This window comes from Struthio camelus, chromosome 4 (genome assembly GCF_040807025.1).
Source record: "Struthio camelus isolate bStrCam1 chromosome 4, bStrCam1.hap1, whole genome shotgun sequence".
In the NCBI taxonomy this organism is placed as follows: Eukaryota; Metazoa; Chordata; class Aves; order Struthioniformes; family Struthionidae; genus Struthio; species Struthio camelus.
Window position 1 is genome coordinate 14,901,333 of NC_090945.1, and position 14,329 is coordinate 14,915,661.

A 14,329-nucleotide genomic window follows, 5' to 3' on the forward strand; every position below is an offset into this window, starting at 1 on the left:
GTGCTTACAAGAAAGACTTAAGACTGGCCAAAAATGCCAGAAGGAGCATTACTGAGCTTTTGAATTTTGGGGGAAATTTCGGGTTCCTTGGCTGTGTGTCTGTGCGCGCACGTGAAATGGAGTTTTATGCTGCTTTTTGTCAACGTGAAGGTATTAACTAGAAGGAGTGTAACACTATTTAATTCTTTATTTTAAAGTATTATGAGTGCAACTTCTTGAATTTTCTTTTAGCACAAAAATATATATGTCTGCAACTTTACTCTTATTTTCTCACTACTCTCCTTCACGGTATTATCATCTACAAAATAAGCCATTTCTTTTAGTACTTAAGACCTTGTGCAAGTCAAACAGTGTCTGCAATTTTAAAAAATTGAAACATTCTCAAGGAGTACCTGCAAGTTAAACTGAGGACAGAAAGTGTCATGTGGAAACTTTGACGTAGCACAGGTTTAGTTTGTCAGTTTAAGGGGAATATGAGAACAGAAGTGTAAAAGATGGACTTGCTTTTCCGCCACATTCATGTAGTGCAATAGTATAAGCCAAGAGAAGTGCAGCTGAAGTTGGAGGGCACTTCAGCTCAGTTATATTTTCCCATTGTGTCTGGCTGTGTATGTATAAACTCCTGCAAAAACCAAAGTAACAACAACAAAAAGCCCCAAAGTCTTGCAAGCAGCAAATGTGTTGGGTTAGAAATGGAAACTGGTTAGAATGGAGTTTAGGCTTGCTTATTGAGGCTAAGGCTGTTCTTCACCTTCAGGCAATAAAGTGAAAACCTAAGCTACCTTCAAGTATTGCGAAGTGAAGCTGAGCAGCCTGTGCTGGGGTGAGAGTTATTTGGCTTTGGGCACTGCTGTAACTCGAGGCTCCAGGGGACATTGCTTTGAGGGTCTTGGAAGCTGCTGGTGTTCAGTCAGTTGCCCAAGTGGTCAGGGACGTGACGGTCTCAGACTTTTGCATGTGATTTAGAAAATGTGTGAATAATCCAAACCTATGAGTGCAGGGTAGTTGGAGACCCTAGTAACCCAAGGGCCACCTGAGGATCAACTTTGTGCTCTACGTGACACAGTGTAACGTCTTAGGATTTTTCCCCCTGTAAAACAGTGGCTGGAACTTTTCCTGTTGTAACTCGGAGAAGAATGCTAACAAGCTGACGTGAGATAATACAGTGTGTTAATAACAGATGGCTTCATTCTCCATGCCTTTATTTATAGATTATAGGGCTTCTGTTCGTACTAGCCAAAGCTTTAGGCGTTCAAACAAATGTTGAAATTTTTAATCTCTTACTAAAAAATCATGTTCTTTACAACTCGTTTTATTAGAAGTTGTCTGCTTAGAAAATTTGTTTGCAAGTATTGACATGTGTGCCTTAGCCCGATTTAACTTAAGAGTGTCAGTAAACTTTCTGGGTTTTGAATAAAATGAACAAAAAAATAACTGCACCCCCTCCCCCAAAAACCTGAAAACCGGAGCTGTACAGATTGTCAGCAGAGGGCCCTCTGCCAATGGGAATTTTTGGAGTCAAAGCACACCCTACTGGTACGGCTCAAGTAAACAAAGCATCTGCTTTTACTCTGTCATATGGTGTAATAATATGTAATAATTGCATTGTATGATCCTTTCCTTTTTAGAAAATGAATTCTAGGAGGATATATTCCTTCTAGTTTAGACTTGCATTAAATTTTAAGATGCCTGATTAAAATTCAGGAAAATCTGGGTGGAAATTGCCTCAGTTCTGGTGCAAACTGAGCAAATCCAAAGGTTCTGGTGCTTAGTTACGTCCTTGGAATTCTTTAACTATTCCACTAGAAAAGAGGACAACATCTGCCTTTTGCGATGAGAGAATTTTGTGCATAATGCTCTGATCGTAAGTAGGGCACCAGCTACTGTAATGATAACTTTATTAGAAGATTTTGCCCTTTCTGCAGATGGCCCTACAGGGAAGCCAAGAGAAGTCAGCGGGCCTGAATGGCGTGAGCTTGAGAGAAGGAATCGGAAAGTGGAAATTACAGTCTGTTCAATGTTTGGGAAACTTTCAGGTGGAGAAGCTGAAGGTTAAAGTGAAAAGGGAAGTAAGCAGCAGAGAAGAGAGCCAATTGTTAGTGCCACTTCTTAACTGAACAACAAATTAGTCTTTAGGAATGTCATGTGACATTCATAAATGGCTTGTTGTCTGTAAAGCAAAGAATATAGACTTCTATAATGTAGCAAAGACATGAAGTTTAGAAAAACAAATGTAAAATGACTTCTGTGGACTTGAGCTGGTAGGTGACGGAAGAAAGGCTTCAGGGTCAAAAAAATTAATAATGCTTTATAGTTTAAAAATGAGGGGGGAATCTTAGGAGGGGAAAAAAAAAGGTGTGTTTGTCTTAAAGGCAGTGACATAGTGTCACATGCTGGTCGGATACTGGCAGCCTGATTTCCCCCCCCCCCCCGCCCCCCCGCTTTCTTGTCCATCGTGAACCCAGGGTTGTGCGAATGAGCCTCGGGGTAGGAGTTCTTGCAATCTGAAACAGATCAAGACTTTTATAAAAATCCTATCCAGGCAATTCAAGATATTGAAAGGATTGTGACATGGAATCGTTATTTGGAGAAAAAAAAAAAAAAAGAGGATGTTGTAGGTGACTACTGCATCTTCTAGCACATGTAACTGAAGCAACCTCTCTTGCTCCTGCATCAAGAGGACTTCTTTTAGTAAACTCGGAGTGCAAAGTGGCAAAAGAAGTTAGTCACAGTCAGGCTGGGAAAATGTGTTTTGAGGAGGGTTAGAGGTCAAGGTGATGGAGCAGTTACATCACTTAAAGACGTATACTCCATCTAGATATAAGGAATACCTGCTTGCTGGCCAAGGAAATAAAATGTTGTTGAATATGAACTGTGCATGTGGCTCGTCTGTGTGCTTTTGGCTACAAACACTGGTCTCTCAACTTTGTTAGCCAGGTGCACTCGAGAGTTAAGGACTGACATTAGATTAATTTGCATTTAAGTCAGGATTCTGATATTTTGACTTGTTCTCTGCCAGCTTGTTTGCTGTGATACTTAGAAAATTTATTTTTTTCACCTTGGTTTGTCCCTCTTTAGAGCGAGGATAATACTCACCTTAAATGTGCATGTACAAAAAAAAAAGGGAAAGAAACTGCATGGTGCTAAAACATGTCAGAGTGATGGTACTAACGATGAAAATATATCAGCATGTACTAATGACCTTGTAGATAATTTGTGCAAGTTTGTTTTTCGTGGGAGATAAAGTTCATTGCAAGAAAAAAGAGATTAGGTGAATCGTATCTTGGCGAAGAAAATCTCTAAAGCTGGAATGAAAGGATTGAAAAAGATGAACCAATTCTTGATGATATTTTGGACATGTCGATGCTTGCTGGCTGCAGAAATCCTGACATAGTTTTGGGAAACTTTTTTTATGTCTAAAATCTTAATTTTTTTTTCACTCTAAGTCGAGCTAAAATGTTCCATTTGTGGTACGGTTAGAACTGGGACCTAGTAATGCTGAGCATCTGACAGACGCATACCCAAAGAGAGACTCTTGTATTCCTACTAAAATAGGTCAGTTTTCTTTGTTGAACTGTTCTATTTCCCTGTTAGGCAAACATCCTATTCTTAATAGCCTTCTTGATACGGTAGTTTGCTTTGTTCCCTAGATTAGGCTCACCTTTTACATCTTTAGTATTTAGTAGGGGTTGCTTAAGAGGAGATCTCATGACAGCAGAAGTTTTTTGTTCCTTTTGTGGTTTTGTTCCGCTAGTGGACCCTGCCTTAAAAGCTTGCTTTGCACTCTACCCATGCCTCCCCTAAGAATTTAATGCTCCGATATTTTTACATTGGAAACTCTACAGAGAAGTGCGTGTGGCTGGGTGTGTGTGTTCAGGGAGGTGGTTTTTTTTTTTTTTTAAGACTGTGTACAGTGCAAGGAACTGTAGAGTGATGATCTTCAGTGTGGTCTCTGCATAGTTTTGTAATAGGCCAAGTATGTATCAAATATTTGAAGCTGTGAGAGGAGCTTATGCTGCTGCTGCTGTTATTTAAAAGAAATTACTTGCTACCTGCAGCAGCTGCAGTTTTTCATAGGAGTAGCCTTACTGTAACAGGTTTCAAAATATGCAATTCCTTTCTTTCCTTCCCTACAGAAATCCTCCTCTGATCCCTTCTGTTAAAAGTTGCAGTAAGGGCTTGCGAAGCAGATTGCTTAGTTTCCTTGCTGCTTTTGAGATAATTTTAAGTTTGTTGAGACCACTGACTAGTGAAGTATAGAGCAAGCATGTCTGACCCAGTTTTAATTCCTTGGACCCTCTTACAGAGGAATATGTACAGGTTAGGGACTGAAAGTAGCGCTCAGACGTCCAGTTGCCAGAATGAAAGTCAATACGTGCCATATAGAATAGTTAGCAAGCAACACTAATATTTGATTAGGCATGGAAATTTGGAAGCTATATCTGATAGTAGCTATTAATTTTTCCTATTCCACTCTCTACTCTGCTGCTTTGTTTGACAGGAGACAGACAAGCAGAGAATGGTTTAGCCAGAGTTATTCTGTTTCAATCCTTGATAAGCTACAGATAGACAGAGGGAAAAATAGCATGTGCATAAAGCACTTTGGTTTTCACTACTTGTTGTGGGTACAGGGAAGTGCTGAGATGTTTTCACCCTTTGTGCTGTTTTGCAGTTTTTAATAGGATTAGGAAAAACTTACTGAGAGTAGAAGGAACAAAACAAAAGTTCTTTTTGGTGGCAGTATGATTTTTATAAAGGTTTGTGAATTGAAAGGTAACTGGCACAATGCTGAGAGTTGCCAACCAGTAGTAATTTGTCTGCTACTTCCCTGTCTAGTATCACAGTGTGGTTTTTCTTTTTTGATTGTTTTGCAGTTTACGAAAATGACTAAAACTACAGGCTTGTCGGAAGACATAGTGTGGAACTGCAAGATACTGCTGAAAGAGAGGGATGTGGTTCTAAAACTCATGAATAAATGTGAAGACATTTCAAACAGACTGACAAAACAAGTAACCAAGATCACCGAAGATGGAGAATGTGGATGGAACATAGAGCAACCCTCCGTTTTGAATCAGAGGTATCTGGGTAGTTTTTGGTATTTAAAAAAGTGTTAGATAGGAAGGTGTGCTTGAGGGCCAGGATTTTCAAAACTTATCACAGCTGAAAGAGCTTTAAGTGTTCAATACCTAGCAGCTCTCAGTAATACAGACAGCAGTGCATGTGCAATGCTTGAGGGAATTCAACAAGTTTTCAACTGTATTAGGAAAGTTGGGTGAGGATCATAAGAACGCCAAAGGTGCTCTGCAGTGCTGGATGCTTAGTTTTACTTGCTGCAGTTTTTGGTGAATGTAGAAGCCATCCTTAAGGAATGAGATCATGAGTTGTCAGCCTACTAGTTTAAACAAAAGACCGAGTAAAACTGCTCCCATAAGAAAGGACTTTCTACTTCAAAGATGCCAAACTGCAGTAAATCTGAACAAACTTTAAAAAGTTATCAGCTGGACTGAAGACCTCATTCAGGAATTTCAGATGTACAAAATGATCTGGAATTCTGCATTCAGTGGGAGATGCACTGCTGGGGGGATGTGTTGGAGGTAAGGATTTCTTTCAAACAAGTAATAGGTAATAATATCCAAAAGGATATTGAGGATAAGCAGAGAGCTTAGGAGGGATAGAAATGGGCACTGATCAGGGAGGAAAAAAAAAAACCCCTAAGCATAGGTTAAAAAGTAGAAATGGCCAGAATAACAGCTGAGTTAAGTTTGTATGATTATTCATGGTAAACACAGCTGCTAAATGTTGCTTAATTTGTCATGTATTTTAAAAATTAAATTTTAAAAATTACTAGTTCTATGTAAGTGGATCACAGATTTAAAACCTAAAAGAAGAATTTACTCTAGTGTTCGTTTTGATGGTTTAAGATGTATGAGGATTGAGGAAACTACTTAAAGTTCAGAAGTGCTCTTTGGTATTCCAGTGGCTGATTAAATATTGAGGCGATCTTCAGTTCACTAGGAGGTCTGGAGTGGGTTAAAATAGAGAAAAAGTTAAACTTGCCATTCTGTGATAAAGATAAACATACAGTTGTGTTTCGTGAAGAAACAGAAGATGATAACATGGTGAACTGGTTCATTTCCGACAGTTTGGAACTCAAGCCATATCAGAAGATTGGATTGAACTGGTTAGCACTCCTGCATAAACATGGGCTGAATGGTATTTTGGCTGATGAAATGGTAAGTGTAAAACTGCATTTTGTGGGGGGCAGCCGGAGCTTTTGGAGGGGCGAGGGGAGGTTGCCTTTACAATCATTACGAGTATTGCAAGTTATTTTGTTGTAACCTGCTTGGGATTTGTAATAAATGAATTAATTTGTAATTTATTTTAGTTGATATAATTTAAATTACAAACACTTTTTCCCCAATGTTTCTCAAATTAGTAGCTGCTGAGCTCTCTTTTTTGATTTGAAAATAAAGCATAGCATTAAATATTCCTAGGACTAGTCATTTACTGTATGTTGGATGTAAAATGAGGTTTTGTGAAGCTTAAGGCTCATCTGGGGCTGTGGAACACAAATACACTTGGAAAGCGGTAGTTCTCTTCGTTTTTCAGACTTAAGCATCTACTTTGCCAAGAGCCTAAGACTCATGACCACTGATAATTGCAAGTTAGATGGTGTCCTTTGGTGTGATGGAACCTGTCTGTACCATGACAGATTATCCTTGAACCCTTCATTTTTACATTTAACTGCCCATAAGCAGAACGTGTTCTGTTTATCTTGTCCAGCGCTTACCTGCAATGAGCCCCTATCATCTATGTTTCTCCATCAATTTCAAAACAGGTAGTTAACTGTATAGCAAAAGCAAAGCAGTAGAAGCCTCTTCCGCCTCTCCGATGTTTTGACCATCTATTGGCAACATGTTCCCCACTGGTTTTGAAGGGGTTTGGGAGAAAAGGTTACGTTTTTAAGGTTCTGATCATCAGCTGCTTTTAATCCTAGCTGCTGTCCGTTTTGTGACAAACTGTGGATGAATAGCTTAGGTTACTTCACTAAGACTTAGTGTTTCTCGACTTCCACCTTTCTCTTTTTCATTTACAAAAAAAAAAAAAAAAAAAAGCCTTGCGGGGTGTGGTGGGTTTTTTGTTTTTCTTTGTTTTTCTTTTTTGTGATAACAGATAAAATTAAAAATCCATGATACAAAAGACAAGAACATGAGTTTTGGGGTAAATGTAGGCCTATTGCAAACAAATTTGATTTTCATATTAAATTCCACGTCAGAAATAGCCAAAATATCCTTTGCACAGTTGGCTCAAATGGAAGGAAACAATTTTCAAATAAGTGTTTGCCTGTATCAGAGTTTCAAGGAGGTGAGTTTTGAAGATGATGAGCGGAATGAACTTAAACTAAGATGAAAAATCTCATAAATGGGATAAATAGTTTAATCCTTCATGCTCTGATACAGAGCTGAAGAGATGATTTAAGAATTTGACTACGGTTATACTTACTAAGAAACTGACTTCTGTAAAACGGTATTGTTATGTTTTAATTTAACAGAACAGTTTTTCTATGCAGATCTGTCACTTAGTTAAGGTCAACTACACTGTAATCAGCTCGTGAATGCAAAGCACTGCTATGTTCTAGAGACGGTAAATTGTGTTTAAATGGATTTGTTTTCTCCTAGGGCTTAGGAAAGACGATTCAAGCTATTGCATTTCTGGCATATCTGTACCAAGAGGGCAATAAAGGTCCCCACTTGATAGTTGTGCCGGCTTCAACATTAGGTGAGTTATGAGCTTTGCAATTATTTGGTTTAAAAAAAAAAAAAAACACACCATGGACAGAATGTGAAAGGAAGATAAGTTTTGTGAAAGAAAACTTAAATTTTCTTCTGGTAATATTCAATTCCTTAGATGATTTGAGTTGGAATGCAAAGCCTACGGGAGGCATGCTTGTTCTGAATTAATTAGACCTAACTTTTTTTTTAATATGCTGTATATGCTTCACAGAACAGTTGCTTGTTATAGTCTAAATTTGTTTAGCAAAGTACTGAATGTTGGCTGTAATTCCTGGTCTTCAGGCTGTGCATAGGGATAGGTTTTATTGCATTAAAAATGTTCAGTCCTTTTTCCCTGCTCTCCTTTCCCCCTTTGCTACACAGAATGTCTTTCAAAACAGAGCGACATCCTACAGGAAGAATATCGTGGAGTTAAAATATATGTCAGCAAAGCCAGTGAGGAGTTTTAGTAGAGACTAGTGCTCTCCAGAATTAGATTTGGTTTTGTTGAATGATTATAACAAAGAGGAAATAGCAAATTTGATTAAAAGACAATATTCTTAATGTCAGGTAGATATTTGGGCTTTGGTGTCTTCTAGCAAGTCAGAAGAGCTTCTGATTGTTCAACATCTGTTTTAAATTGCTGTTTTCAATGTGCTTTTGGAATGCACTAGAATCTGTTCTTCTAAATAACTTTTAAAAATGCTTTTTGCTCACACCTGAGGCATATAATGGAGTGTATGTGTGTGGGAGAGAAGCTAGTTGTAGAGGCTATAGCAGGTTGGCCTAGGATTATTAATATTCAGTAGTGTCAAGCAGGTAAAGCTTGGAAATTGCAGTCTACCTGTGGCTTTTCTGAAGCTCTTCTGGAGAGGTTGCTTCATCCACAGGCTGGGTCAGCCCTGGGCATAGGTCAAGTGCCAGTAACAAAAAAACACCCTTCTGCCATGGTTTGCGATCAGTTTTTGTGTTCGTTGGAGACTAACCCTGGCATGCCATGTACTGTCATGCAAATCTCACTCTGAACTGGTAAAAATTATCGGTGGCTGCTTTTGGTGGCTGCACACCTGGAATGGATCCTGTTATGAAACTTCTTTGCCAGTTCCCAGAGGCATTTTGTCTCTTGATGAAACATTTCTAAATGAAAATAGTTAGACATTAACTGATTACTTTTTCGGGAATTAATGTCCAAGGAAGACGTTATGCTGAAGAGTTAAGCGTTGTATTAAGCTCTTGTATTTTAGGCCCAGTTAGATGGTTATCGTAAACCTTGCAGGTTCCATTTGAATAGGATTGTCAAGTGTAAGCTAGTAAGTAGTAACAAGAGTCACTTAAGAAAGCTTTAAGTTGTTTATTTTGAATTGCTAAACTAAACTTTTGAAGCCTTCTGACAGCTGCATCTTTGGAGTCTGATGGTTCTTGCTCTGTCAGTTATTGGTTCTTTTATTTCTCTAAATGTGTTTCACAGCTTAGAAAGATGTTTCTTAACCTTCAGGAGGATTTTAAGGAGTTTGCGTTTTGAATCAGATTTTTGGTTTAACATTGAAGAAAGCTGGAATCAGTCACTGTGTTTGAAGTTATGTAAGACATAAAGTATTGTTGATTGAGGTGTTTTTAATGATGTCTTTATAGATAACTGGATAAGAGAAGTTCATCTGTGGTGTCCTGAACTGAATGTCCTTTTTTATTATGGTAAGGAATAAAATCTAGAAGTGAATCCAGTAATGGAGTTGGTTGCTTGTTCAGCCTAAGAAAGCATTAATTGCTCATGGAGCAGTGTTTCAAGATAACTGCTTTAATACAGATACTAAATGCCAAATGTTTTCTATGCTTTTGTATAATCTCTTTTTTTTTTTTAAAATGTATATTAAAAATTGCTACTAATTTTGTGTTGTGCTTTCATAGGATCTCAAGAAGATCGGAAACATCTCAGGGTGGACATTAATAATAAAGTTGTAGATTTCAATGTGATTGTAACCACGTAAGTACAGCAATTAAAATAACAAGTGAAATTTAGTTAACTTCTGCTGGCCTCTAGTGGTGATATAAACTTTGATAGTTCTCTCATGCTTGAATTTCACCAAAGAGCGTGAGGTTCGTTTTATTCTTCTTGTGTCTTGTTTGACAAGAGTCAAAACCTGTGGAATTATTTTTTTCACTGTCATTTTAATGATGCAGGTGTAAAGCATTCTGACCTGTCCTTCCTTTGCCTCTTGACATTTGGAAGAAGAGTAGCTAGCAATGTTTAGAATTTGGTAGGATGGGAAGGGAACTTTGGTTTTGTCTTCAGGTAATGATAATAAGATAACTATTTGCCAGCAGTAAACTGTTCTGGTTGATTGCTTCTAGGTAGTATTACTTAGGCCACCTAAAGCTTCTTTATTCAGCTTTTACAATTACTGTGATAGCAGTATGTTCATATTAAACTTGCTTTTAATGTCTTTTTCTGATATATTCCTCTGACAGGTATAACTGTGCAATTAGCAGTTCAGATGATCGAAGTCTTTTTCGCAGGTTGAGACTTAACTATGCAATTTTTGATGAAGGTCATATGCTAAAGAACATGAGCTCTGTACGCTACCAGCACCTTATGACAATTAATGTAAGAGGATTACAGTTCTTGGGGTTTGGGGGTTAGGGAAGGAGGTCTGGAAAGTGGGAGGCTCCTATTTTGTCTTTTTGTAGTTATGGCCTGGAGGCTAATTATAAAGTTCCTATGTGCGTAGGGTTCCCGAAATTACAGAATGTGAGTGGATATAAGTGTTATTGTGGTTTATAGGAATGATCTGACTTTGGGAACTGTGTCGAGGAGATAAGTTTGCAAAAAAATGTCATTAACTTCTTACAGCGTTGTTGCTGAAAATCAGCCATAACTAGAGTTGTGTTAAGCAGGTTTTGGTATTATCCTGCAATAAAAATTGTAAAAAACTGCTATTCAGAAAACTCGGGTGACTTGTGCTGAAGTATTTTAGTATTTAAGGAGGTGCTCTGGCAGGACTTTCCAAGAAAAGGTAGCTTTAAAATTTTTTTTCTTATAGCTTGCTCACATGTTTTACAATTTGAATGTTTTGTTTTTGGTGTTGGCAAACTCGAATACTAGACAACCAATGCCTAAGTAGTAGTTTCAGCAGACATATCTCGTTTCTTATCCAAGGTGATCTGTTAAGCTTAACTTGCTGTATGCAGGTATTAACTACTAAGCAGTTGGCCAAAAATGCTTATGATGCCTGTTAAACTTGGGCTAAACTGAAGCCTCATTTCTTCAAGAAACGGAAGTTGAAATGGAAAAATGGGTGTTTTAGACCTGAGTCAGCAGCCTTCTGAAAAAGGGAAAACTTGAGTCAAGATCTCTCTCTAATTATTTTGGTTTAACCATTGTAGTATTTCTACAGTAATAATACACTTACTGCTTAAATTATTACAACTTATTTTTCAAGGTTACGTTTTCATTCAAAGCCCATTTAAAAAGCTGATCTTTAGGCCATAAAAACGTGCTTATACTTGTGGTTCAAAACTTAATGTCATGTTGTACTGTGTGACATTACAAAAGATGTGACATGGGAGCAACAGCTGGCACAACCACAACAAAAAAAACCCCAGTGTCCTGATAGAGCCAGGGAGGATTTTCTTACATTGGGGCCAGGCTATTTAAATGTTCTTAAACCGATATGTGATCAGTTCCCCACAGATCCCCAAACCATTTTGTTGGCTTCACCAGGAAGTTATTCCATGCGATTTAAATATTTTAACTTTAAAAAGTTAAAGGTTTTATTGTCAGAATTAAACTGAGGTAATTTTCTCCCTTCTCCACAAGGCGTGTTGTTTCCCCCAGTATTTATTTTTAACCTTTTTAATTAGTGCTTCTCTTTACTATTTTCCACTTTGGACAAATAGGCAAAGAATCGCTTACTGCTAACAGGAACTCCGGTTCAAAATAATCTGTTGGAATTGATGTCTCTCTTGAATTTTGTCATGCCGCATATGTTCAGTAGTAGCACAAGTGAAATTCGAAGGATGTTCTCTTCAAAAACAGTAAGTATTATATATTCTCTTCCTGAAAGTATTTTTTCTGTTGTAAGCCCCATATTACTGCATAACTTCTGTCTTACTGCTGTCTTGTGGGAAACAGGTTATTACCACATGATTATGAAAATCTAGAATACAAAAAATGAAATATTCCCTTTCAGGTAAAAACATGCCATAATAGGATATCCCAGAATACTAATGATATTATTAGAGCTGTCTTTTTCTGGCTCTTTTTCTCCCCCCCACCCCCGCCTTCAAGTTAGCATAGTTAAGGTAGTATCATTACAGCTGGAAGATTTCACCCCTTAACTGAATTTTTGCAATATTTTCCTTAGAAGAATGCTGAAGAGCAAAGTGTATATGAAAAGGAGAGGATTGCACATGCAAAGCAGATAATAAAACCATTCATCTTGAGAAGAGTAAAAGACGAGGTAATATTTTTCTCTAAAATAAGGTTTCATAGTATCAAAAAGCCTGATAATATGTGTGACTAATCAATACAATGCCAAATTTCTTCAGGGATAGTTTGTCTAGGAAGATCAAGAAACCTGCAGGAGCTTGGTATTATTGTAGTGCTCTGTCCCTAGCTTGTTTCCAGTGAATCTGCTTCACTCAGCGTCTGCTAGTTTTCATCTTGTGGGAGTTTTCAAGGAAGCACTTGACCTGCTGCTGTGACTTTAGGTTTTGATGCTCATTATTTACTGGCTGTTTACACCTCTGAAAGATGATTTGTTGCACTGTTAAGTAGACCTCAACTGAGAGATGTTCCATGTTAATCACAAAAATGCACCTGACTTCACAGCAATGTGACTCCCCTTTCCTCTTCCTGCAAAAGAATAAGGCCGTGAATGTGCATGAATGTATTTGTGCACATGCACAGCTAGAAATGTGTTTGAAATTACTTTGCAATCATCAGAATATTTGATTTTCTCATTAAAATCCAAAAAGTGTTTGAATGTTTCTGTTTAAAATTGCCCCTATGTAAAAACGGGTAAAATTTGAGGAGCATCAGTAATAATTGGACGAGTGTTTGTTTTGCACGTTTAGTAGTTAGTGACTTGAAAAGAATTCTGATTAGCAGGAGAACAGATTGCAAGTACTATGTTTTTGTGCAGTCTTGAAGTGCACAGATCATATTGGTTGTTCTTGGGTTTTTTTTTTTTTTTTGCTGATGAGTAATCCAAAACAAATTCTGAAATTTTAAGTAGAACTGCTAATTCTGATTTCTCAGTTGGCTAAGTGCCAGCCACTCAATGGACTTGGGGAGGGAAGAATGAATGGAGTAGCTTAAAAGCTGACTTGTTAGGTAGTACGATATTACTGACTGTTCAGTACAGTATAGTTTTTTACATGATGCGTGTTTTTTTTTTTAATCTTGTCAGGTCCTTAAACAACTACCTCCCAAAAAAGATCTCATTGAACTATGTGCCATGTCTGAGAAACAGGAGCAACTATACTGTGACCTCTTGAACAAGTTGAAGAAAACTATTAACAGTAATGGTACATGACAGTCTCGTGTCCTTTTGTTGGATTTTTTTTTCCCATGCCTAGACTTGCATTGAATGTAACTATAAAACCTTTACTCTGTAGAAATGTATTCATTAAGTGACTGTATCCCTTCTGAGAATTTTTCAGAAGTTCAGGTAATAGGTGAAATGTCAAATTCAGTCCTTTTAAATAGAGTCCTCCTGAGAGGTAAAGAAGTATCAAATATATGTGTCCATGTACTATTTTTGAATATACCTTATTCCTTTGTTTACAGAGAAAAATTCTGATATGGGAAACGTAATGATGCAACTTAGAAAAATGGCTAATCACCCTCTCTTGCATCGACAGTATTATACCACTGACAAGCTCAGGACAATGTCCGCGCTCATGCTCAAGGTAAGTTGATAAGATTCAGAAGCGATCTATAATTTCTTAGAATTGTTAATGTAACTTAATACTACTTTCATTGTCAGTCCTTTGGTCAAAAGTGCGTCCTTGCAAAACTTAATTCATTGTTGCTGCTTTTTATTTCGCTGTTGCATCTATCCAACGCTCTAATCAGGCTCTGTATGTGTTTAACGTGCTGGTTTTATATCGGATATTAGAATGGAAAGAACAGTTCTGGGACTGCAGTCATCTCCTTTTCATTAGCCTCCCCTTAATAGCTGTTCCCTCCACCCCAGTATTTAAAACTCTGAAATGCTTATGAAAACATCTTAGGAGGGCGGCCGAGTTTACTAGTATTTTGTGAAGGATGAGCAATCTGGGCTGTACAGAACTGAAATAGGGAAGGCATAAGTATGAAACTACTGAGAATTTTTTCCTAGTTTGGCTAGTGCTAATGCCTAGTGGAGTTTGGGGAAAGATGTTGCTTCTTTCTAAAGTACAAAAAACCCCAAGAATCTGAACGTGCGGCAGGTGCTTTGTGAAGTTACAGCTGGCTTTGAGCTTCTATGGTTTTTTTTAAAAATAAAGCCAGTCACTTATGTTGAACCACGGTTGGGGGGAAGGGAAGAAGTCGCACGTTGGTTTATGAAGGATTT

At 37.7% G+C, this 14,329-nt stretch overlaps 1 protein-coding gene across 4 annotated transcripts in view; it reads left to right on the forward strand.

The window, feature by feature from the left end:
- SMARCAD1 (SNF2 related chromatin remodeling ATPase with DExD box 1) overlaps nt 1–14,329 on the forward strand; it is a 49,541-nt gene that overhangs the window by 30,553 nt on the left and 4,659 nt on the right. For 3 of the 4 annotated variants that reach the window (XM_068941564.1, XM_068941566.1, XM_068941567.1), the window contains 10 exons: nt 4,875–5,077; nt 6,143–6,233; nt 7,680–7,779; nt 9,405–9,464; nt 9,678–9,753; nt 10,239–10,374; nt 11,667–11,804; nt 12,134–12,229; nt 13,181–13,298; nt 13,561–13,682. In XM_068941564.1, coding sequence (XP_068797665.1) covers nt 4,875–5,077; nt 6,143–6,233; nt 7,680–7,779; nt 9,405–9,464; nt 9,678–9,753; nt 10,239–10,374; nt 11,667–11,804; nt 12,134–12,229; nt 13,181–13,298; nt 13,561–13,682 — 1,140 coding nt within the window. The remainder of the gene's footprint in view (nt 1–4,874; nt 5,078–6,142; nt 6,234–7,679; nt 7,780–9,404; nt 9,465–9,677; nt 9,754–10,238; nt 10,375–11,666; nt 11,805–12,133; nt 12,230–13,180; nt 13,299–13,560; nt 13,683–14,329) is intronic. The other variant, XM_068941565.1, reaches the window with a different exon arrangement.